The sequence below is a fragment of the Apodemus sylvaticus genome, chromosome 21 (assembly GCF_947179515.1).
Source record: "Apodemus sylvaticus chromosome 21, mApoSyl1.1, whole genome shotgun sequence".
Lineage (NCBI taxonomy): Eukaryota > Metazoa > Chordata > Mammalia > Rodentia > Muridae > Apodemus > Apodemus sylvaticus.
The window spans coordinates 42,834,339-42,861,088 of NC_067492.1; the positions used below are offsets into that span (position 1 = coordinate 42,834,339).

Genomic DNA, 26,750 nt, shown 5'->3' on the forward strand with positions numbered 1-26,750 from the left:
TTAGAGTGCTACGCTTAATCGCTGTCCAAATATCTTCTTTGCGTCTATCTCGGCCTCCACCATGTGTGGGTGGATGTCCACATCCATGCCTGCATCCTTGCACAGCTTGATCAAGGTCTTGATGTTGTTCTTGGACAAACGCAGGTACCTTCAAAAGAAGGTAGGGAGAGGTGACAAGGAGCCGTGGGACCTGACGTTCACTCAAATGGGATTGGTTTGGGGCTTGGTGCAGTAGCCTGCACCTTTAATCCCAACAGAAAGGAAAGAGGAGACAGACCTCTGGGAGTTTGAGGTTAGGCTGGTCTACATAGTAATTTCCAGGACAGCCAGAACTACATAGGGAGACCCTGTCTCAACAACAAAAACAAAAACAAAACCACAAACAAACAAACAAGCAAAAACCAAACCAAAGTAGCAAAACCAAACAAAGTAGCAAAACCAAAGAAGTAGAGAGGCAAAGGGGTTGACTTTAAGCAGGAGGCCAGGCAAGAGACCTTGGTCTGTCTCGTCTGTGTGTGCCCATGAAGAGCGGTACCCTGCAGGTGGCAGAGGTGATAGAACTTATGGTGCTGTAACTCTTGGAAATCACCCTGCCAGGCATCGCCCTGGTTATCACTAAAGAAAACAGGCTAATTTTCATTGATTCAGTGGTGACACTCAACACAAAGTCCATGGAAGTCAAGAGAAGCCATGCTATGGGAAGACAGGTGTTCATTTGGGAAATGGGGTAATCCATCCGCAGAGTGACAGCTAGATACAGGATGGGCCACCCTGTCTGAAAGGCTCTGTTAGAATGGCATCAGGAAGAAGGAAGATGTAGCTGATGTGGAGTGTGTATATGTAAGAGGATGGAACACGGTGTGTTTCTCACTGTGGCAGGAGTGGATCTGTGAGCTTCAGGAGCAGGCATACGTGACCTTCCTTAACACACACACACACACACACACACACACACACACACACACACACGGTTAAACAACAAGGCCATTGATTTAAAGGATTTTCTAAAGCCTTGTAACTCTGCCTTCTACTGAAGAGTGAAATTGATCCCATCTGTGCTATGGGATCCAGACAGAGTTCCTTATTCCACTGCCAACCTTGACCTTGGGGCCAACTTTATATTTAATTATTTCATTTATCTAGTTATATTGAGACAGGATCTCATTATGTAGCTGAGATGACCTCAAGCACAAAATCCTCCTGCCTCAGCTCCTGAGTGCTGGGATAACAGAATGTGTTACTTTGTTGACTTCTTGGTCCCAGCTTTTGCAGAGAATGGATGCTAACGGCTACCTGCTGGATGGTTGTGGGTGGCAACGAGGAGCTGTGTGGCAAGGAGGAGCTGTGTTGCCATCAGCTGGCTTTCTGCCATGCCTGTGCCTGTGCCTGTGCCTACGGGCTCTTGGGCTAGGAACTGCCTTTGCTTATGGCTCTAGTCCTCCCCTTCCTGGACAGTCTGCCGGGGTGATGTGGTGGACGAGCACTTTCACATATGGCTTCCCTAAGACCCCACTGGCCCATCTTCACCCTGGTCTTACATGTGCCTCCCCAGTGCCTCCCCAGTGACAATCATGGATAATGTCATCTGTCCCACTGCTCCTGCTCTGGGTGGGAAAGAAGCCTCCATGGTGGAGCCAAGCTAATTCACATAATTAGAGCCACACCATTGCTTGTTCCTGTAAGTGCAGTGGGTTGGGTGTTGCTTCTCATTGGCTCCACTCCCGCTTCACCTCTTAGTGTCCAGGAGCAATGGGCAGCACCGGTTAGTTTCTAGGCCCTGGGGCCAACTTTCCCCTACGATGGTTCTATTGCTGCCAGCTTGCTGAGTGTGACCCTGTTATCCCCTTGCCTTGGTTCCTCAGTTGAAGGTTTTTCACTTTGCCTGGCAGTTAAGGATGACGCTGGCCTTGGGTGTTTTCAGAGTGGAGACCTGCCTACATATAAGGTATGGATGGAGAAGAAGCGAGAGGTAAGTGGGGCTGCAGCTTGGTGGTGGAACGTTGTCTGCCTCATGCAAGGCTCCGGGTTCCATTCCAGCAGTGAGAAAAGAAGAGGGTAGGTTGACAGCTCATGGTTGTCTCGGGACAGCAGAAGGAGGTCACTGGGGACAGTGACGCTGTGAGAAATGTCCACTGTAGGTTCTGCTGTTTGAATACCGGGTCCTTCAGTTGATGGCACTGTTTGGGGAGGTCGAGGAGCCAGTGGTCTCAGTGGAGGAAGTACATTGTTCGGGGTATGGTAGGACTCTGAGAAAGTCTTGCTCTACTTCTAGTTTGCTTGTGTTTAGAGACATGCACTTGTTTCTGCCACTGGGCCTGGTGTCTCTGAGTTTGCCAGTGCTCTTCCCTGCCACTAGGGAACTCTCCCTCTGGAACTAAAGACCCAAGTAATCTCCTTCTCATCTAAGTTGCCTTGGTGGTGGTGTTCGCATAGCAACAGAAGAGTAACCAATATAGACACCGTTGCCCAAGCTCACCAGAGTGAAGGAACTTGGGGAGAAAAAGGCCACAGACAACCGGTGTTTTCCTTCTGACGAATTTCTATAGCTTCTGTTGTGAAGCAAATGGAAAGTCTGCCTCTGCTCCAGAGGCAGAGCTCAAAATGGCAGCCTCCACCTGGCTGTCCACCAGGGGAATTTTAATAGGAGTAAATATATTACTTTTAGCCTCTGTTAGTAAGGACTGCTGGGAAACCTAGGACTTCAGCCTTGTAGCAATTCTTTGCCAGCTAGAGCCAGGTAAGGCTGGTCTGGCCCCCCCTCCATGGCCAAGCATGGTTCATAGCCTACTGACCTAAGCCTGCCCTCTCCAGGTTCTGGCATGCATTCACACACCTCTGTCCCTGGCCTGCCCACATTTCCCCCCCCCCCCCCCCCCCCCCCCCCCCGCTCCAGTGGTGCTCACCTGCAGCTCAGCACTTCCTCTGGCTTCAGCATCTTAGCGATCTCCATCTTGGGCTCGATGCCCTTCTCCATGAGGCTTTTCAGCTTGCGTTCGTAGTTGTTGTCAGGAGCCTTGTTTGCCCATTCTCTCAGGAGGCCTGCCCTCCGGCTGCCAAACATACCTTCCTGAAGTCCAGGATCTACGGAGCTTTGTCTTCGGAAAGAGCTTACCCGAGTGTTGGTTTCTAGGGCTATAACGTCCTTGATGTCTATGTCTGAAATTGGAAGATGCCCCCGGAAAGTTAGATCATGGGAGAGGTGAGAGTTGGGCAGGGAAGGGTGGCGGTAGTGAGCAAGCTTGAGTTAAAAGAATCAATGGACTCCTCACAGCAGACCTGAGGCCTTGGCAAGCTCTCCTGCAGGGCTGTACTTAGCTTTCACCCAGCTTTCCTTCCCCCAGCCTGACCAACTGCCTTCCCACTCAGTTTTCTTCTCGCTCCTTTCTGTCAATCTTTTCCATCCTCCCTTCCCAGAGGAAGGTTATCTAAAGGGAATTAGCCCAGAAGAAGAGATCAGAAGAAGTAAGAGTTGAACTGGGATTAAGAAGGCAGTAGCTTATGGTGTGGAGACCATTGCAGATGGCGGATATGGATGCGGGAAGAGCACACAGCTACTACCTAGACAGTGAAACTGGGAAATGTCTGACGTGAGCCAAACATGAAGCTAAAGCTTTGTTTTTCTTTGTTAGGTTCTTCGACACCAGTGGATCTACATCTAAACCCCTTGTGGGTGTGCGTGTGGAACCATCCTTTCATAGGGGTTGCATATCAGATAGCCTGCATTGATGCGTAACCGCAGCAAGATTACATTTATGAAGTAGCAACGAAAATCATTTTATGGTTGGGGGGAGGGTCACCGCAACATGAGGAACTGTATTAAAGGGTCATCCGGTATCAGGAAGGCTGAGGACCGCTCTCCATGTTTTACAGAACTACCAAATGGCACACCATCCACTCATTCTGCTTGCTGTGATTGGTGCAAAGTCTGCCGCTTCAAAAGTACATTGCCAATGAGAATGTCTTGTTTGCAAAGACTTTGGAGAAATCAAAGTGTCTTCCTCCCAGTATTTATAAAAACCACACATTCTTCTTGGCACAATGCATTTGACCATCTAAAACAGTAAGGGTGGTGGGATGAAGCCACACCCATTTTGGTCTAGGTTTTAATTGAAATGACTTTAGTGTCCCATCATTTCCTATGGGATTGGCCAGTTTCATTTATTTTCTAATTTTTGTTAATAGGGTCACTTCGTTTTATGAATGACTTCTTTTGCCTATTGATAACATGGTGTGGCTTCTCTTTGGTTGCTGTGAGTAATGAGTGTTCAGGGTCCCTCACTCACTAGACGCAGCCTGCGAAGTCATGGAGTGCTCGTGTTTACCAGAGTATTTGATGTATTTTCACAGATCAGGTATGTTTGCTAATGTATTTTTAGTATTTCTTGCATCTAGACGACTGTGAGTTTATTGTAGTACTTTTTGATATAATGTTACTGTAGAATTATAATGGTTTGTTAAGTTAATGCCAAGGTGTCTGAGTTTACACGGATCTGTAAGGCTAGAGTGGCAGTGGGTGACTTGTTCTTCCCAGACCAGTATCAACCTGCTCTCATACAAGCTGCATTCTTTATAACAGCGGAAATACAAAAGACTTAAAGCATGCAAGCATTCTTAATATCCGATCGCATGGATTTCTTTTCCAGAAAGCATTGTATTTGGCTTCCCTGCTATCTATCTACTATCTATCTATCTATCTATCTATCTATCTACTATCTATCTATCTATCTATCTATCTATCTATTTTTATACTAATCTCACCTGTGATTTACTATCTCTCTCTTTTTCATAGTGATCCTGTCTGTACTTATTACAGTAGAAAAACCCAAGTTACTGCTCTTATTGTTTGTTTATGTAGGCAAGAACCATTACTTCTACTTTTCATTCTTTGTGTCGGTCTCTCTGTGCCGAGAGGCTTTAAAACGAAATCGTCTTGTTTGCATCAGTTACTTGATATGTAAGTAATTTTGTTATGTGTGTCTCAGTCTCCATTTTTTTTGAAGATTATCTTTTAACTTCATTTCTCATGAGTATTTTAGGACAAAGTAGGTCTCTCTAAAATCCTTATGCTTTAGGAAGCTGAAGAGATGTCTCAGTGTTTAAAATCTCGTATTACTCTTGCAGCTCTCCCAAGTTCAGTTCCCAGCACCCATGTCTGGTGGCTCACAACCACCTCTGACTCCAGTTCCAAGGATCTGACACCTTCTGGCCTCTGAAGACACTGTACACACATGCACAAAACCACACTCAGATACATACACACGTATATAATATGAAAAATAAAAATGAACATTTAAAAATAAACATAATAGTTATGCTTCAAAATGAAAGTTTTTTTTTTTGTTCTGGCAAAATATATAGGTAACGCTGATGAACAATTTAAGATTTACACTATTTATCTGTAAGTTTATGGCGTCTCTAACTGAATGACTGCAGCCTCTGACTGGCTTTCTGTTATAGCTTTGTATTGTGAAAGAGGAGTACTTGAAAGTTGCTAAGTAGTCATATTTTACAAAAAGATTTATTTCTATTTTATGTGTATGAGTGTTTTGTTGTATGTATGTATGTATGTATGTATGTACATATGTATGTGCACTGTGTGTACATCTGGTGCCCAAGGCTGCCAGAGCATGGTGCCAGATCTCCCAGAACTGAAGTTATATTTCTGAGCTACCACATGGCTTCTAGAAACCAAACTCCAGTCTTCTGCAAGGACAGCTAATGCTCTTAACCACCGAGCCATCCCTCCAGCTCCAGAATATATTTTAAAAGGTTCTCTTAGATTCTTTCTGTGGTCCCTATTTAGTTGAGTTTTTGGTTGTGGCTATATAAGGTTCTCACTGATTCTTTAACATTTAAGAATATCTGTCTTGGCTGCGGGAGCCACGGGTTACTGTGCAGACACGGCCAAGTCTAAGAACCACACCACACACAACCAGTCCCAAGAATGGCACAGAAATGGCATCAAGAAACCACGGTCACAAAGATACGATTAAGGGGGTTGACCTCAAGTTCCTGAGGAACATATGCTTTGCCAAGAAGCACAACAAGAAAGGCCTGAAGAAGATGCAGGTCAACAATACAAAGGCAGTGAGTGTGTGTGCAGAGGCCATCAAGGCCCTGGTGAAGCCTCAGGCTATCAAGCCCAAGATGCCAAAGGGCCCCAGCTGCAAACTCAGCTGCCTGACTTTCAGTGCTCACCCAAGCTTGGGAAGCGGATTCAAAGCTATGTGGCCAAGGGTCATAGGCTCTGCCAGCCAAAGGCCAAGGTTCAAACCAAGGCAGAGGCCAAAGCTCCAGCTAAGGCCCAGGCTGCAGATCCAGCTCAGGCTCCCGAAGGTGCCCAGGCCCCTGTGAAGGCCCCATAGAAAAGGTTCCTGCCAGTGTGAAGGCAGATGGACTGCTGTGACACACCAACTACACACTATTTGCAGATGACCAGTGTCCTGTGCTGCTTTTACAAATAAACTTAAGGCAAGAAAAAAAAAAGAAAGAATATCTATCTCTGCTTCTTCCATGGTTCTTTCTATCCTGTGCTACCTCATCTCCTTTGCATTTCCTTGTTTTATATTAACCTTATCCTTTGTTTATATTTTTTACTTTTAATCATTTGATTTTAAGGATGCATCTGAATTCTCACTTTGAAATTCACTATTTCCTAATCGATAGAATTGCTTTCTTTTGTGGCATTTCTTACAGACAGAGATGTACATAACTGTGCATCTTTAACATTTCCAAACTTACAGATAGATTCCAGTCACTCTGATGCGATGCTGGTGTGTGTGTGTGTGTGTGTGTGTGTGTGTGTGTGTGTGTGTAGGTTTATGAACTGTGGACTTTCCTCTGTAATTTAAAACAGCTTTCAGCATCATGCCAGGTTGACTCTTTTCTCTTCATAAGATTTTCCTCATAAGCTTCCCTGTATGCTTTCGTGTTTTACAACATTCAGGAATCTTCTCAGGATAGCCCTAGAGCCCATGAGTCCAGACTCCCCATGAGGGTCAATGGATTGGATGGAGAGTAACTTGACTTGCCCAAGGTCTCAGATGGATACAAAGTAGCCTTAGAACACTTGATGCGCCATCTGGTGTTCTGGCCTGTGGCTGGTCCCTGACAGGGTGGCTGGATTGGGTGGCTTCAACCGCGTCTGCTTATGCATGGTGAGGTTGGTGCAATGTTCCAGGGAGGGGGGCCCTGTCACAGGGTCCTCTGAAAACCAGGGATTTTAGAGCAACAGCATATACTTTCCTGTGCTCTCTGATGTTCTTCGGGATCCAGCTGCACCTACAGTGGAAAGAACAGCAACACTGTTAGAGGTATGGCAATTCAAGGGCCTTCTGGGGTGGGGTCATGCTAGTATTACAACCATATCATATGCATTTAGCTAGTGAGAGAGCTAAAGGTCATGCACCGAGACCCCATCTCTAATTCATGGTGAGCCCATGGTGTGAACCCAGGTGCCTTTTCCTGAAGCCTTTCCTGACCATTCTTTGGGGAAAAAATGATGCCCACTTCTGGTACATCACTGAACAGATAAGTTAGATTTTTAGTGTGCCACATTTGGGACTCAAGATGACTCTATTCATGTTGACAAAGGGTGCACATGTGCAGCCATCATTCTTAGCTTCTCCCATTAGAAAGACCACCCTTGGCCTTGAGAGCTGTAGATGTAGGAACCCAAAGAGAATGGCTCCTAGAAGCCTCTTGTTGCCAGTGTTTGGGCTTCACTGGGATCTCTGTCATGGAAAATGTCTTTCCTAGGAGGTTTCTCTGACCTCTGTCCAGGGCGACCGTACTAAAATTCAAACCCAGCTTTGTAGTTCCTTTCTTAAATTACCCAGTGGCTTGCTGTTGTATCTCAAGCAGGCTTCTCTTCTGGAAAAGCCAATGGAGATTTGCTTTCAGCCAAGGCTGGATAACAGAAAGTGGGGTTCTGCCTTCCAACACAATTAAAAGGACATCTGGAGAGACCACAACATTGAGATTTTGGACAACAGGCAGCATGAGGCGGTGAGAAGAAAGAAAAGATGGAAGCCTTATGACTGTTCCAGCTTGCAGCAGTTTCAGATGTTCAGGTTAACACAGGGAGAGCTCCCCCAAGTTGGGTAAGAGTGTGCCACGTAGGGAAAACAAGGCAGCAACAGGAGATGACTCTACAGACTGTTGCAGATGGATGAGAAGCCCCTCTTAGCTCAGTGATGATCAGCCAGTGCTGGAAAGGATGGGGCACAGTGGTAGCAATGGTAGATCGGAACAAGGATGTACCTACATTGGGAGAGGGAGTCTCAATGTAGCCTAGGATGACCTTGCTGCTATGATTTCTAATCTTCCTGTCTTCACCTCTCAAGTCCTGGGATTACACGTGTGTTCCACCACGCTTGGCTCTATGTGGTGGTTCTGGGGATTAAACACAAGACTCTGTACATGTTAGGCAAGCCCGCCTACCATGGTGAGCCACACCCCGAAGTCTAGAAATGTCTATTTAAATGTACCATTATGCTCACCAAGACATGAGCATGCTAGGGGGTAAGGGCACAGAAGATTCAAAGTGACTCGAAGTGAAGTTCTAGGAATGAAAATGACAATGTTTGAAATGAAATTATATGAGAGTAGCACCAGACTGGGCATTGCAGACAAAAACAAGAGGTTTGGGGACGTAGCCACAGAGATGACACAAAGTGATTCAAGGAGAGAAGGCTGAAACTAGTGACCTGAGGAACTTTAAAGTGTGGTTAGGATGTTTGGAAGACAGAGAAGAGAGTGAGGAACTAAGAAAATATAATAACAGCTAAAATTGTTCAAAATTGATTAAAAACCAGAAGCCAAGAAGCCCCACAAACCTCAGACACAAGTATATAAAATACAAAGCAAGTGACACTGAGGCCCATCCCTTAGAGGAAGACCTTGAAAGAACGCCTAGGAATGAGGTGTATTAGGATCCAGAGAGCATCCAGTTTCCAGACTCCCACTGGTCACCCCAAGTCCAGCAGGAGGAGGGGCTGGTAGAGACCTGGGACAAGAAAGACGCCCCCCCCCCAGGCAGGAGAGCACTAAGGTAAAATAAAGACCTCTTTGGATGCACAAAAGCTGCAAGATCTTACACTCTTTTTCAGATAAAAGAAGTTTAAAGAAAAGCTTCAAGGGAAGGGAAATGACTCCAGAAAGAATTCTGGATCTACGCAAAGGAATGAAGAACACTTGGAATGCAGGTATGTGTGTGTGTATGTGATGTCTCAATGATCGTGAACTCATAACATGGAGAATCTATGGGGCTGGAAACACAAATGAAGGGGTAGGGAATGAAATATCTTCTGGTAGGTCTCTTACACTGGCAGGAAGAGGAGACTGAGAGAGGTGAGGTGCAGGCTCAGGCCAGTGTGACAGGTTTACAGATGACAAACAAGAAAGATAAGACAGGAACAAAATCACCCACAGGGTTAGAAGAAAAGGGAGCAGGTAGGGATAAAATCGGATAGAAACAAATACCCAAAATGGTGATTGTAAACCCAGCCTCATCTAATAGGTTCATCTAATGCGGCGTACTCTAATAGCTTAGTTGAGGTATAATTGGCAAATAACCTTGCTTGTATGTAAAGTGCATATGATGATGATTTGATGTACTTGTGGATTGGGATATGACTAAAGCCATCATGTTAAGGCATCCAACAGCATGGTTACACTCTTTGTGGGGCCTGTTAAGCTCAATTCTCTTAGCAAGTTTGAAGTGTGTAGTGCTGTTTTTCACAATAGTGTAACAAGTTCAAGGGTATCGCGCAGGGCTGCTAACTATACTGACTATGACTTCACTGTATTAGATCTCAAGTGGAGGGGAACACCGAGGTCTTTGTGCTCACACAAGCATTAGGGGAATCTGGAAGGCCAGGCACCGAGGGCTGTCCTCCCCTCCATATATTTTTGTTCCTCCGGCAATCTATAGACCCTATGTTCACAGACTTTACAGAGAGTTTTTATGTAATCACATCTGATGTATATTTAGCTTATTTTACTCCCCAGGGAGATTTGTGTATGCTTTGTTGTGCATTCAGGATTGAGTTAATTATGTGCAGAACAGTTTTTACCGAATTGTGCTGTGTTTAAAAATGCCTAAAATAAACCCTCAGGGTCAGCCCCGAATAAGTACCCACTACTAAGTTGTAGTGAAGTGAGTTTGCTTCTTGTCTTCCTCAGCTGTCACTCTTCTGTCTGCGAAGGACTTGGGGACTTTATCTTGAACTGAACACCTATATCTTTGATGTGAATGTCCCCATTTTGACACTCGAGGCCCTTGGAAAACCCCCATCCTCATACTTCTAGCTCAAGGGCTTAGATACGCACACACACACACACACACACACACACACACACACACACACACACGCACACGCACACGCACACGCACACGCGCACGCGCACGCGCACACGTACACGCACACGCGCACGCACGCACGCACATACACACGTGCACACACATACGCACGCACGCACACACACGCGCACGTGCACACACACACACACACACACACAAACACACACGGACTCACGTAACATTTGTCTTTCTCCAACCTTTCACTTAGCCCAAAGCTCCCTCAATCCTTCTGTGTCTTTAATACAGAAGTTACTTTTCATGCCTGTCTAGCATTCCATTGTGTGTATACCCATCCATCAATGCCACCCAGGCCGGTTTCATTTCCTGGCTGCTGTGGTTAGTGCTGCCTTTAAGGCAGAACTCCATTGATGTCCTTAGGACTCCGGTCTCTTTTTCCCCCTGCTGTGTATCATGAGTGGCATTGTCAGATCATATGGCAATTCCTTTTTAATTTTAAAAAGAAATCTTATGGTTTCCGAAATGCTGTGCCAGAGTACAGTCTCACCAACAGCATGAAGTTCTCTTCTCTTCACACCCTTGCTTGCACTTGCTCTTGCTTGTCTTTTGATTCTGACCATCCTGTGAGGTGTGAGGTGGTACCCTCTGAGGCTTTGCCTACTATATTAGAGTTCTCTTGAGGAACAGAGCCTATCGAATCAGTGTCTTTCTCTCTAATCTATATATTACAATACATATTATAAATGGGATTTATTATTCTACTAGATCTTCATTATATATTATAATATATAGATACACTATACATAGATTATAATGTATATGCAATTGCATTATGTATTATGCATGCAATAATAATATTAAAATGTAGATAAATATTATAGACACATGTAATATATTATACTATAGACACATATAATATATAGTCATATAAACACATATTGCAAACATACATATAAATCTTTATATATACATATATATACATATGTATATGTATGTGTGTATATATCTATATCTATCTATCTATCTATCTATCTATGAATAGCTTCTAGCAAATTCAACAATGATTGTCTACCAATGGAAGGTTCAAGAATCCAGTAATTCAGTCAATGAGGTTGGATGTCTCAGTTGGTTTTCAATATACTTCAAGATCCTGAAGACCTGGCTCTAATGCTAATGAAGTTAAGGACTTGCTTGCAAGCTTGAGAACAAACAGATAAAGGTCAAAAGCTTCCTTTTTCTGTGTCCTTTATATAGGCTGCCAGCAGAAGGTGTGACCCAGGTTAAAGGTGGATCTCACCTCAAAGGATCTGGAGTAAAAGTCTATCTTCTCACCTCGAAGATTCTCACCTTGAAGATCCAGATTAGAAGTAGGTCTTCTAACTTCAAATGGTAAGGGAAAAAAATGCCTGCGTAAGTGTGCCTAGCCGTTTTGATTTTAGTTAATTCCAGATGTGGTCTCATTGACAACCAAGAACAGCTATGGCAGCTCTGGACAGGTATGAGGCAATATTCTTGGTGAATCTGGCTCGTCTCCTGATGACTAGTGTTTCTGAGCCTGCTCTTAGGAGCTTGACGTAAATCTACGTATCATCTTTGGGCAAACAGTTTGCTTATTATTTACCTATATTTAAAAACATTTTTGGCTTTTGCTGTTGTCCATGATTTCACTGTATGCTTGGATATTATTTAGTATTTCTATCACTGTGTAAATACCTGAGAAGATTAATAGAGAAAGAATTTAACTTTTGATGAATGGCTTCAGACAGTCTATGGTCAGCTGCTTTTACTGTTTCTAGGCCTGTGGTAGATGGAGAGTGGGTTAGGGCATCTCTGGAGAGCAGAGGAAACCTTCCCAGTGCATGCCCAAACAACCTACATCATCGAGGCTTCATCTCCCGTTTTCTAATACTTCCCAACAATGCCTTTGTGTGAGGAGTCATCACACAACCTAGTGACACAGCCGGCGCGGTCGATCCCAGGACCCAGTCACCTCTGATGTCTGGCTCCAACAGCTGAGACTAAGCCTTCAACACAGGAGCCGTTAGGGGCCACTTCATCTCCAACCTTAGGGGATATCAACTCTTTCCTGGTTGGCAGGTTGTTATTTACTTTTGCAGATTCAGTTTGCTGCACAGATGTCTTTTATTTGGACATGGTTCTTTGGTTTATATTTTGCATTTATTGTCTGTGGTTTGTGTGTGTGTATGATATCATAAAGTCATTGCCAGGAGAAATGTTAAAGAGTTTTTCCCTGTGTTTAATTACAGAAGTTTGGTAAGTTTCAGGTCTCACAGTTCAATCTTCAACCTACTGAGAAATCTTTGCTTTTGTTTTGAGTGCCATAGGGTACATTCCTTTGTGTTTATCCATTTTCCCATCGCCACTCACTGCATAGACTGTTCTCTCTTTCGTATGTTCTTGGCACTCTTGTCAAATGCTCACTGACCATATGTGTGGGATTATTCCTAGGCTATGTTCTATTGTTCCGACGTCTCTGTTTTTAACCTGATGCCACACTGCTTTGATTACTACAGCTTTAGAGAATAGTTTGAGATCAGGAAATCTGATGCCTCTGTTTTTCTTCTTACTATTTCTTTGTGAAAAATCCGATAGGAATTTTGACAGACCTTATGTTGACTCTGTAGACTATGTTGGATCATGTAGAAAATCTGAGAGCATTTTTCCAATCTGTGAACCAAGGTCCCTTGTCATTCATTTGTGACTTCAGCACTGTCCTGTGGTTTTCAGGGCATCTGCATCTTACCTTCTAAGTATTTTATTATAAATTATAAATTAAAAAATTATAAATGCTAGTCTTGGAAACTTTCTTTTCGGGGGCTGGGGAGATGGCTTGGTGGGTAAGAGTTCTTGCTGCTCTTACAGTTTGGTGCTCAGAACCCACATGAGGCAGCTTACAACTGCCTGTAACATCAACTCCAGGGGCGTCTGATGCCCTCTTTTGGCCCCTCTGAGCAACACACACACACACACACACATATGGGCACACATGCACACACACACACACAAAACTTAACATCTGCATGAGAGAAAACTATTGTATTTATCAGTCTTGCTTATTTTGCTTAATATATATGATATTGCATTTCTTAAAAAAAAGCTGAAAAGGAAATTGTGTGTGTGTGTGTGTGTGTGTGTGTGTGTGTGTACACATAAAATTCATTTGTGTTTCAACAAGAATGAAAGTGGATGTGGAAGTATCTGGGAAAAGAAAGACTAGCAAGGAAAGGGTGAATGAAGGTCAAAATACGTGATACAGTTGACAGTGTGATGAGACCCCTTGCTGTGGGTGACGGATGCATGCCAGCAAAACAGAAATAAAATCAACTCTAATCTGTTTAACTTTAATTTGCTCATTAATTCGGTTGTGTTTTGTTTTCAAAGTCTTTAAAGCTTTGTGACTATGACATTTAAAAACAGATGATTTTATTTCATCCTCTCTGGTTTTAGTTTGTCATATGTCCTTTTCTCACCTAATTAGGCATCCGGTATCATGGTGAACAGGAAGGGCTAGTGGGCACCCCTGCCTAGTTCCTCACCGATGTCAGCTGTGGGCCTGTCACGTGCGGTCTCTGTTCTGGTGAGGTGAATTTCCTGTCATCTATTGAGCCTGTGTCATGAAATGATGTTGAATCTGGACAAAAACTTTTGAGCTAATTTCTGTTCTTGGTTCTGTTAGCGTAGCATACTCTGTGTGGATTTTTGTGTGCTGAGATCCTTTCATGTTGGGGGTAGCTTGTGCTGGGTCTTTGTGGCAGTCATTCTAGTGTGTGCTAGCTTTAGCTAGGTTCAGCTGCTGCCATGGGTACTGGCCCTTGAGATTCTTTTTCCTGCTGTCTTTCCAAATCTGACTTGGGGATTAAGAAATAGGCTTTGGGAGTATTCTCCGCTCCTCAGTGGTGTAGAAAAGCTTGAGGATTGGCATTGAGTCTCATCTAAATATTTGATAGGGCTCTCCATGAAGCCATCAGGCCCTGGGCTTTTAATTGACAGGTTTTGATTATTGATTCAATTCCCTTTCTATTGGTTTGATTCCTTATGATTGACAGGTTTCATTTTTCTAGGGGTGTCTTTCCTTCAGGCAGTGCCTTATTGCTAGGTAGCCAGTTATAACAGTTCTCCATAGCCTTCACCCTTCTGTGGCATTTGCAATGTAGATTTTTTTTTTTTTTTACAAAGTCACCTTTTGGGGGGGGGTTGGTCTAGCTAGAGATATATCAATTGGCCACCTCTTTGAAACATCAACTGTTAGTTTCATTGGCCATTTTATTGCCTGAGAATCTACACAGTAATTATTATTTACTTTGTTCTGTTAATGAGAGCTTACAGTTTTTAATTATTTTTTTTATTTACTTGACATCTACTATTTTTGTAGGGCAGCACCCATCTTGGATACATGAATGCTGTTGCAGGCCACCCTCGGCGCTAGTGTGTGTGTGGGCCTTCCCGGTTCACGTCTCTAGATTCATACTATGTACTTTTGGACTTCTGGGTTATCCTGGTTGTTCGGAAGAGCGCTATTTGCCGTTTTCCTTTGAGTCTGGTTAAATGCAGAGAAGACATTTTCATGCGTCTGAGGCCCGATGTGTGCTCTATTGTGGAGGGCGCCCATTCTGCTGGAGAAGCACGCACAGCGGCTGCTGTTAGACAGACGGACGCTCTGTGTGCATCTGTGAGGTCCATTGGTCTGGTGTTTTTCCAATCTGCTGTTTCCAGGATTGATTTTCTGTCCAGATGATGTATCATTTCCCCCTCTCTAGGTTATTGAATCCGCTACTATTATTGCCTTGCTATTTATTTCTGCTTTCAGTGCCGTTAACATTTGTTTTATCTATTCAGGTGATCCAAGGTTGGATGCATAGATATTTACAACTGTTGGGTCTTGTGACGAATTGACCTCTTCAGTGTTGTATAATAACCTTCATGGTCTATTTCATCTGATGCCGGTACAGCCACCTCCTGCCTTTTCCATTTACACAGAGTGTCTTTCTTCCAGCCCTCTACATTTCAGCCCATGTGTGTGCTTTTAAAAGTTCAGACGGGTCTCTGTGGGCAGCATAGCTAGATTTTTTTTTAAAGCTTTCCAGCTATTCTATTTGGATTAGCAAATGCTATCGTTTACATGTACGCCTCAAATTCACACGTTGGAAACTTGATCCTCCATTGAGTGGTGTCAGAGAGTTGCCTGATTAATAATGCCCGGAGAGCATGCTGTCACATAGCCAGGCCATTCTCCACACTTCCTTTCCTGAACACACCAGCTGCCCTTCACCTTCAGCTACCTATGACAAAGCACAGAAGTCCTTGGCAGGTGCGCCACCAGTGTATCCTTGAGCTCCGTGTTCTCCAACGTGAGGCAAATAAACCTTTCTCCCAGCCGGTTGTTACAGCAACACAAATGGATTGGGGAGACTTTTCTATTTAAAGACAAGGCTTTACTGTTGCTACTTTGTCTGCAAAGGCTCGGTTTGCTTTGCTCGCCTCTTGTTTCTCTCTCCTCTCCCCTCCTCCCTTGTGTTGATGACATCTTGCAGTGGTGTTTTGACCCCTTTCTCTTAATATCTTGCATATCTACTACAGGTTTTTCCCCCCTGGCTACCATGAGGCTGACTCGAATCATGTGACAGTTAGCCTTGATGGCATAGACATGGTTTCTGTTTGTGGTGCTGGGCATTGAACGTTGGCCTACTGTTCTAGGCAAGGACTCTACCACTGATCTACCTCCCCTCAAGCCCAGAATTTAAAAGTTTTAATCTTGGGTATTCATTAGCAAGGCACTATAGTTATAGTTTTATCTAAACATATTGAGCTTCACTAACCTTTGGGGAAAAGTAACAACCCCAGTTCATAATTATAAATGGCTCCTAAAATTTGCTAGTGGACACACAAGATAACAAACATGTGTCTCACAATGCACTCTCACAATAATTTGGTAAGTTCCACGATTAGTGTAAATGCGTACCAATATTTATACAGCCAATTATAAAAGACTTAAAAATTAAAAAACCTTTGCCCTTACTACATATATCTCATAGTTATATAGCTTTTAAGGTGTTTGATTTTGGCAATACAGACATGCCTAGTAGTTAAGAGCGCATGCTATTCTTGCAAAAAAACATCGGTTTGGTTCCTGGAACCACAAATCAGGTGACTCACAAGTCCCTGGACTTCCAGCTCTAGGAGAGCTAACACTGGCCTCTTCAGGAGCCTTTATGTATGGGCACACACCCACATAGAGACAACACACCACACAAATGTGCATAATTAAATTTAAAAGACGTGTTTACTTTGGGATATGATTTATATAGAACCATTATATTACATTAAAAGCATCACAATGCCACAGAATTCTGAGTGTGACTCTAGTTACTGTTACCAGGGAGAGTGCTACATTCATTAGTTTATATGTTATTAATACATATCCTCTCAGTTCTGTTGAGAAACATGCTCTAGTTGTAATACAGATGAGCTCCCTTCAATTTTGCCTGTTTGAGAAAATCTCCACTGCCCCCAACCCCTTTTCTCTGAGTCAGGGTCTCATGTAGTCTAGGCTGGCTGGCCTTGACTTGTGACTTTACATGTTCAGGTAAATGCTGAATATGTCATTTACCTGTGTCCTGATCTACAGCATTTCCATTTAGAAACTCAGTCTTCTGGAAGCTCTCTGTGTGTAAAAAGTTACTTTTCTGTTACTTTCAAGGCTTTTTTTTTTTTTTTTTTTTTTTTTTTTTTGCTTAGACTTGGGATTTAATGTGTTTTGGTATAGATGCTTTAGGGCCTCATGAATCTGGAAGATTTTCCTCTTCCCTCTCCCCAGATTTTGGAAGTCTTCATTCATTCATTCATTCATTCATTTACAGACAGGGTGTCTTCAGGCCTTGACTAGCCTGAGACCTGCTATGTAGACCAGCCTGGCCTCAGGCTGAGATCTATGGACCTCTGCCTGATGAGTTCTGGGATTAAAGGTATGCACCATCCTGACCATGCCGGATCATTTATTCCTTAATCTTCCCCTGGTCTTTCTTGTCTTTTTCTGACAGCCATGAATTTACATGAATGACATGTAAATGTCAGCCATGAGTGACAGCATTATTTTATTTTCTTGAATTTCCTTTTTGTCCTTCTCACTAGATCATGTCGAAAGTGTCTTTGAATCGAGACATCTTCTACTTCATCAGCTGTGCTGTTAAAGAGCTTCACTGCTGGTCTCATCCTAGACACTATGTGATTCTCAGACTTTTAGATTTTTTTTTAAAGTAATTCTGATTTTTTTCCTGCATTTCTCATTTTATTTGAACACACTTTTCCTAATTTAATTTTGTTGTCTGTTTTATTTTTTAGTCTCCTTTTTAAAAATTGAAAATATTTTTATTCAATGTATTCTGATCACATTTTTCTCTCCCTCATCTCAGACCCATCCCAGATCCTTACCCATATAACTCCATGCTCCCTTCCCCCTCCTTTCTTCCTCCTTCCCTTTCTCTCCATCCCTCTCCCTCTCTAGAAATCAAACAAGCAAAAACAAACAAAAGTCCCAGAATTAAAAAAAAACAAAACAAAGAAAAAGCACAAGAAATGCACATGCATATGCACGAGTGCACACATACACAGACACACCACCACCACCACCACCACCACCACCACCACCACCACGACTACTGCTGTGGCTGCTACTACTACTTAAATAGAACCCATTAAAACACAGAAGTAGAAACTATAATTAATGTACAAAACCAAAAGAGCAGTAAGGTGGTAAATTCTGAGACAAAGCAACAAATATAAGACAACGAACAAATAAGCAAACAAAGCCCAACAACAACAACAACAACAACAACAACAACAACAAACTTCCAAGAAACCACTGAGTTCATTTTGTGTTGGCGATCTACTGCTGGGTATGGAGTTTTCCCTTAAGTGTTGTCTATGTACCCACTAAGACTTCGCTGGAGATACCTTCTTTTTCTTTTGCAAGGGGTTGTCAATTGGAGATGGCTTCTTGGTTAGGGGTGGCACCTCATGTCATGCCCACCTTCCCCTCTAAGCACTGGGGCCCCATCTTGCTTAGACCTGTACAGACCCTGTGCGTACTGCCACAGTCTCAGAGTTGGACCTGCTGTGTCCAGAAGGCCTTGCTTCCCTAGTGTTCTCCATCCCTATGGCTCTTCAAATCTTTCGTCTCCTCTTCCTGAGGAGAGGGATTTGATGGAGACAGTCTACCTAGGACCGGAGTGTTCCAAGCCTCTTTTGAAACATTGTACAGTAGTGGGCCTTTGTACTAATTCTGACCTGCTGGAGGATACTTCTCTGATGATGGCTGCCTTATAGTTCATTAAGCTTTAAGGTTGTTTTGAATTATTTTTAGTCAGGTCACTGATCTCCAATTCCTTTGTGGTCATTTACCCATCGTGTGAGTCTTATTACTTTCTGTGGCAACGCTGTGGAGAAAACCACATTAAACACAAACACACAAATTAGGAAGGTAAATGTGGCAGCGCCAAAACCAAAGCTGTAATAGGCTGGCTCAGTGAAGGAATAAGTGAAAATCAAGAGAACGGTGGGGAAGGGAACAGATGGAGGCGTAAAGATGGGAGAGGCATCAGACCAGGCCGTGAGGTAGAAGGAGAAGGGTACCAAGAAGCATGGTTCTCTTTCGGGTTCGGCAACTGCACGCCTCCGAGGTGGCAAAGCCTGTTGAGCCTGTAAGGTTCCGAGTAGCATGGGAGTTAGGCAGGCAACTGGCTCGGTCCCGGCTCTGAGGCCGCCGAGTCCCCATTTTGTCTCCCAGTTCAGATCCTGCCTGCCTGTCTGGGGTAGCTTGCGAGACTGCACAGGAAGATGTCCTTAACTGTGGCTAAGCTCAGCCTGACTCAGTCCTGGATGTCAAATGTGGACAGAAGCAGGTGCTTCTTAGATGCCTCTAAACACCTGCTCCTGGGTTTGCGTGGACCCCTTTACTGCCCCCTGGTGGCTATGGGCTGTTTCACATCAAAAGAAGCAAGACTTCCCACTTCTCAGACATGGTAAATCTGCCTTAGATGGTGAGGAAGAGGCTAAGAGGACAACAGTGGACCAAACTCTCCACAAGTCAGCCTTCATGTCTACATCTTGTACAGGGAGGTGAAAAAACATTACTCCATTGCCAGGAGGTTCAATTAGGAAGAGACCAATTTTGTTTAGGAAAATATCTCCATAACACTCTTTAGGAATGAGACAGAAGAAACAAAATCAGATTGAGCAAAAAGTCAGCGACACTGCGTGGGGTGGTGAGTGGCAAGGCCCAACTGCGTGGGGTTGGAGGCAAAGAGAGAGGAGAGAGGAAGGAGAGCCTCCACACCTCCACAGACTCTGGACTTGGACTGAGGAAGGAGCCCTAAAGCAGGCTTTTGCTCTCCGCCCCCTGCAAGCAGAGCTGGCAATGATGAATCCCGGGGCATCTGGTTGTCTAACTCTAACTCAGCCTGGAACTTTCGGAAAACCCCAGGAAGCTTTCCCTACTTACAAGTGCAGCCAAGAAAATCTTTGTGGGGCTAGGACACAAAGGAGTCTGAAGAATGAAAGTGGGGCTCTCATGATCAGCCTCTGATTTGTTAGCGATGCACCTGTGCTGCCCCTGAAAGTCTCAGTAAAGTCTGCTCACACACAAAGACTTCCTGTGAGGAGTCTGGGCAGAAATCACAATGGTACTGCTTCAGGAAGTAGGGGAAGAGGCAGGGTTCTGCTGGAAGCAAGATCTAAGGAAGCTCGTGAGCCCAACGGGGCCAGCTTGGTGGTCACAGTGACAAGGGGAGTCACAGAGCTGGGCTGCAGTACGGGACTTCCCATCTTGATTTCGTTTCTAATTAAGAGTGTATATAACTTTATATAATAACAGTTACGCTGGGCAGAAGTGGTGCATGCCTTTAGCACTTGGGAGGCAGATTTCTAAGTTCAAGGCCAGCCTGGTCTACAGAGTGAGTTCCAGGACAGCCAGGACTACACAGAGAAACCCTGTCTCCAACCCCTCCCCAAACAAAACAAAACAAAATAAAAAACCAAAAGCCAAAAAAACCAGTTAGAATAGGTTCAAAGAAAACTAACAGGGCTTCTACTATCTGTTCACTCACTTTTCCTGAGAGATAATATCTCATAACTATAGTGATTTTTTTAAGAATTCTGGAATTTTGGTTTCTTTCAAAAACAGAAATATTGCAAGAATGTGCTTTCATTTTAACCCCAGGTGTAGGGACGTGGGGCTGCTTCAGACCACAGCTTACTGTGATTTGCCTCTTGCTCTAGCAGAGGCATAGCTTTGCCGGTTTCAGATAATTTCTGCAATTGTGTGACATTTGGAATTCTGGGAACTTTTCAGAGGTTGCATAAATGGTTGGGCCCCAGAGGTGGGGGAGGTGGTGACTGCTGGTCATTTAGGGAGGTTGGTTGTGGCTTGTTAGTAGCCATGTCAAAGAAGAAACAAAGAGAAAGAAATCAGATTTAGGAATCTCTCTCTCTCTCTCTCTCTCTCTCTCTCTCTCTCACACACACACACACACACACACAATCCCTTCTCTCCTATGTAGTGTTAGAGGAAGAAACCAGGGGCATGAAGTGTGGGAAAAGAACCCACAAAGTAGCAAAGGTCAGCTACATATTGCCATAGTGCATTGACCAAAAGCAAGGTATCTATGGTTGACCATTTACACAGCTTCTTTGGACTAGATGAATGTCCTGCTAATGTGCTGTTGTGGCTTCAGTCCAGTGTCGCTCAATGCTTTTAGCACTGCAGCCTTCAGAGAGAGCCTCTGTCATACTGAACTGTGACAGAGCAGAGGCGTTGGTTTGTATACCATGGCTTTGATGTAGTTACTGAAAAGTGGGGGAGAGGATTTCTTTTGGGACACAAGGGGAACAACTTAGTGACCCCTGCTCCAAGCTCCCACCAACTTTCCACATGGGGAAGCAGAAATCCCACTTGCACCTTAAGCTTGTCCCCCAAGAGATTAAGCACGACAAAAGCTTAACGTATCTGTTTTTCCAACCCGGTGGCACCACCTTACTGGCATTTCCTTGTGTCAGGCTGGTGATTTACAGGCTCCCTATGGCTGCAGCCTCACAAGCATACTACAGAGAAAGCAGAGTTACTATATCATTCTATATGTGGCTAATATAGACCCAGAGCTGAGAGCAAGGCCAGGATGATCCAGCTGAGTTGGTTATGGCGGTGGAGCAGGGCTGTGAACTGTAAGCCAGGCCTGTCCCTCTCTAGGGATGCACACCACTTGACAGATGTCAGGTCCCCAAGATGGCACCTTCTGTAGTAGACACTGTCACGGTGTTTAAATTTGAAAATGTGCAACTCACAAAGACAGTGTCACCGAAATAGTTCAGGAGCATGCATCACACTGTGCTGGCAATACCAAGGGATTAGTAGAGCCCAACAACCACTCCCTTCCTGTCCGCAGCACACCCAGATTGTCCAATGCTACCCTGGGTGATTCCCTAAGAACCCTGCATGCTGGCTGCTGGCTCCCATGCACACAGGCCGAATCAGTGTGTGTGCTGCGGCTTTCCCATTATCTCTTAGAAATTGGACAAGGGAGGTCGGTTCTGGTATCCCAGGGCCCGTGTATTTTCCTTACCAGGCTTCTTAATGCTATCCCTGCTGAAGTTGGGAGGGATTATGCTCACACGCTTGCCCTTTGTGTCTGTTTCAATTCCTTTGCGGTAAATGCTGGGTTCCTTCTTCTTGAAAGGACGTAACACGTAGCCCTTGGAAAGCAGGAGAGAAGTTATGCTCTGCTAATAGGATCTTACTCAGAACCCTCTAAACCCAGACTGAGAAATTTCCACAGCTTGCTTGAGGGCCTGGAATGAGCCCGGGAAGAGTTCAGGGGAGCAGAAGGGTCTGTCCTCCATGCTGGCTTACTGAGACTTCACTTTAATTTCTTCTTGTCTCATAAGGGTACATGCAGCCTAAGCTCGCAGACAGGTCTGGGATACCCTCTAGGCACAGGGCTGAGCGTTCCCATGGCTCTCTGGGTCCTGGCATCATGGAGCGCGGAGGGATGTGGGTGGAGGAATGTGAGATGCTTGCCCTTAAACTGGTCTGCAGTAAAGCAGAGGTTGTTGGTGAAGTAGCAAGTAGGGTGTGCGTGTGTGTGTGTGTGTGTGTGTGTGTGTGTGTGTGTGTGTGCACAGAAGACTCATCTGTTGGGGTGTCATTATGGGGTGGAGAGGTATCTTGGGGTCTTCATAAATCATGTGGGAGACACCATAGTGGAGGAGCCGCGGTGGGGGAGGGGAACGGTGTTACCTTGTTGAAGGTCACTTTGCGGCTGCTTTTGTCTGGCTTCTTCTTAGCGCCTGCAGTTTTCTTTCCTGCCTTCTCTTCTGCACCCTGGGTTTCGGCCTTCTTTTTCTGTAAAGGCAGGATAAAGGGCTCTGCAGCCATCCTGTGCAGGTTCCACCCACTGTCCCTAAATACGGGGACATTCCTGGCAAGTGGGGAACCAAGTCTTAGTATCAATACCCTAGAGCCTCTTGTCCCATTGCTACCCCTTGGCCTCTGGAGCACCCTGGCATCTATCCCCAGAATCTGTGACAAGACCCCAAAAGGACACCAGACCCCCATGAGCTGGCTTCCCTGCTCCCACTAGCAGATATTTTTTGGTGTGTTTGTGGTGTGTGTGTATGCTCATGTGTGTGTGTGGATACTTGGTAATGCTAGTAACTGTGGGAGTCCACAGAGTTTGGCGTGCATCCTCAAATTCTTCCTAACCTTGTTTCTGAGACAGAGTTTCTCACTGAGCCTAAAGCTCAATGTTTTGGCTAGGTTGGCTGGCCAGCCACTCCTCAGAATCTGCTTGTTTCTAGTCCCCTGTGCTAGATTTAAGGGGGATCACCATGTCTGGCTCTTTCTACGGATGGATTCTGAGATCTGCTTTTGAATGAGTAACCTCTTGTGAAGTGAGTTGTCTGTGGCCTGTGATGGCTGTGCTGTTCTCTAGTGGGAGCAGAGAGGACAATTCCTGGGGATCTCTAAATTCCTATGGTTAAAGAGCTTCTCAGAGCACATTTACGATAGTACCACATGGGAAGCAGCCTGTTTTGCCTTACCTAAGTGGTGAGAGGATGCAGAACTATTATGGGAAAGATCGGGTTGACCAACTTCAGAATATGCCACTTGTTCCCAGGGTTGGACGGCCCACTTGCTTAGTGGCTGTGCTACCCTAGGCAAAGGTCTGCCCTCTCTCTGCTTCAGTTTAGGGTCTGTAAAGAATAACTGCTCTCTGCACGTGACATGAAGACCCCGAGAGGGCTGTGGGTTGGTTGCTGAGCTGGCAATGGGCAACACAGAAAATCCAGGGTTTATCTGTTGTAGTTTGGTTTCTATGGATTTCATAAGACACCATGACCAGAAGCAACTTGGGAGGAGAGGGTTTATCTGTCTTATATGTCCTTATCACAGTCCACCATGATGGGAAGTCAGGGTAGGAACTCAAGCAGAAATCTGCAGGCAGGAACTGATGTGCAGACCATGAAGGAACGCTGGCTATTGGCTTTATTTCCACGGCTTGCTCAGCCTGCTTTCTTAGAGCATCCAGAATCTTAGTGCCCAGGGCTGGAACCTGCCCACGGTGAGCTGGGCCCTCCCACCACGATCGATCGATGAAATGTCCCACATACTTGCCTACAGGCTAATCTGATGGAGGCTTTTCCTCAGTTGAAGTTGCCCCCACCCAGATGATCCTAGCTTGTTTCAAATTGACAGAAAAGCTACCCAGGAGTCATAAAGCTGCCTTCCAAGGAGAGATGCTGGTTCATGTCAGCATGGTTTTGTATGGCTTAGTGGGAAGAGAGTTAAGAGTTTGTGCCAAGTTTGGGTTTGCAGGTGGTATAAGGGATAGGGTATTTCCTCCACCAGGGTGCACTCCAACACACCAGAATCTGTGTCCCCACAGGGATACTCAGAACAGTTCTATTATAGTTCGTTTGAAGGGATTGCTGGGAATGTGATGTGGAAAAACCTTAGACCCAAGCAACGTGCAGAAGACAGTAATTGAAAGTCCTCTGTGGCTGAGATAATTCTGTATTTCAAGGGCTCGTCAGCCCAAGTGCCCATGGTGCCTGCAGCGGTGCCTGCAGCATCATCAGGAGTCTGGAAGGGAATTGTGCTGTTCAGTCAGGACTTTCTATTTGATGAGACTGAGAGTCACCTAGGAGGTTAGGTTAGCAGAGCACATCTCTCTCTCTCTCTCTCTCTCTCTCTCTCGCTCTGTGTGTGTGTGTGTATGTGTGTGCATGTGTGTGTGTATGACAGAGAGAGAGAGAGAGAGAGAGAGAGAGAGAGAGAGAGAGAGAGAGAGAGATGTTTCCAGAGACAATCATATCCCAAGGGATCTGACCCAGTCAAGATCCATCTCTTGGTAAATTCAGAACATGATTGAGCAGTGGCGAGAGTAGGGGGTGGGTAAGGCCCATTGGGAGAGTAGGTTCCAGGGAGTATGTAGTAAGGGCAATATCCTACCCTTCCTTTCTGGTGTTTTCTCTTCTTTCTGCTTTCATGATGTGAACTGTTCTTTTTCACTGCACACTCCCCACTATGATGACCTGAACCATGGCCCAAAGAAATCTTCCTTCCCTTCAGTTTCAGTTAGGTGTTGCCACAGTGCACAGGGAACCTCCTAATCAGGGGGCAAAGTCAGGGTTGCAGGCCTGAACCAGGGAAAGAGGCATGGATAACCAAGGGTGTCCTCCCATGAAAGACCTGTCACCCTTCTTCAGAAATCTAGATACTTCTGGGGCACATGGTGATGGATGGAGATTTGTGTTTTAAATGTAAATTTGTTTGCTTCCTAGGTTTCAAATTATTTATGCTGAAGCCACATGCAAGGCAAAGCTGCTGAAACCCTAGAATATAATCTCTCTAGGGTGATGGGGACCTATTAACCTTGGGAAAAAAGAGAGATCCTGAGACTGAGACTAAATTTTAAGAGAAACAGCAGCTAGCCCTCCACCGCCATCCACCCCGGATGATGGGATGGGCAGGCTATCACAGGTCCTTCTGGCTGCATGAGAGGAGTAAACAGATGATCAGGCACGCATCTGTTGAGAGCAGAGCACGGAACTGCAGAGAGATTAGAGAGAAGCTGTCACAAAGTTCAGATGTGGAAACTGACTAAATCTGAATTTGAGATATTGCCCTGTCCTTTGCTAATGCCAAGACCTTTGTTGATCGAGTTTCTTTGTTTTTCAGCCAAAAGTAAGCATAGCCCTCTGGCCTGGCTAGGGGCAGTGCCTGACAGCACAGAGCAGCTACAGGATGACTGCCACTCTCAGCCATGCCATCATCTTTGATAAGTTCTGGGACTGCAGGTGCTAGGATCCAAGCATCCTTTCTGGCTGGGAGATGTCAGATCTGAGTATCTTCTGAAGAGGGCGCCACCTCTTGGTCAGAATAGGCCTGACTTGATTTTCATGGTCGATGGGCCCAGGGGATCTAAGTTCTGGGGAAACCAAAGGCAAATTTGATATTTAAGGCTCCCAGAGAAAAAGGAATGGGCTGGTGAGAGCAGCCCCTGAGGCTGGAAAAGAGGGAGGTATATTCTAGTAGGATTCTCAGTGCAGGAACAGCAATAGGAATGAATGATCTATGCTGGAGGAGGGAGGGTCTGGGGACAGTAGAAGGGCTGTAGTGCTCACACGGAGAAACCATGAGCCTGTGCCCATGACTGCTTCCAAATGTGAGATATAGCAATGTCCACAGTTGGACCTAGCTTTAGAGACTTCCTCCTCACTACAGACTCTGACTTAATTGCTTTCTAGAGTGTCTACTTCAGATCACCTGTATTAGAGCCACAAAGGTCTCAGCATTAGAAAAGGACAGGACAATATCTCAAATTCAGATTTAGTCAGTTTTCACCTCTGAGCTTTGTTATAGCTCCCTCTAATCTCTCTGCAGTTCCATGTTCTGCTTTCTCTTCCCCTCTGAAATGTAGATCTGTTAGCCTCATCCTACGTTTTCCATAGAGAAACATCTTTCTCAAGGAGCAGGAGCCATCCTCTACATCAGGGTAGCTAGTAAGGCTTGTAATCCTGTCTTTGGTAGGATAGGAGGAACCCAATCATGGTAACTGCCACCAGGAAACGAAGACAGCCTGTCTATGGTGAGTCATCTCCCCTCTAGGACTTGCCCACCAGCTTACTCCAGTGTTTAAAAAATGATCCAACTCTCTTTCCTGTTAATAATTTTACACAGTCTTCCAGCAAATTCTTCCATCATACACACCTGAAGGGCACGCTTCTTGCCCTGCCTCCGCTCCAGCCATTCCAGCACCCGGGTAAGATCAGACATTCGTCTTTCCTCTGCTGTCCTCCAGAAGGACTTCCTCTCAGTGGGCATCAGATTCTCAGTGTCTTCTATATTTTCTGTCAT

The 26,750-nt window shown here is 44.9% G+C and overlaps 1 protein-coding gene across 1 annotated transcript; it reads right to left on the reverse strand.

Annotated features, from left to right (window-relative positions):
- C21H16orf78 (chromosome 21 C16orf78 homolog) lies at positions 1 to 26,750 on the reverse strand. Its single transcript, XM_052166286.1, has 6 exons — positions 26,604 to 26,750; positions 22,629 to 22,733; positions 21,955 to 22,084; positions 7,249 to 7,281; positions 2,904 to 3,159; positions 1 to 148 (listed from the first exon to the last, which is right to left on the reverse strand). The coding sequence occupies exons 1-6, from the start codon at positions 26,748 to 26,750 to the stop codon at positions 1 to 3; spliced, it is 819 nt and encodes a 272-aa protein (XP_052022246.1).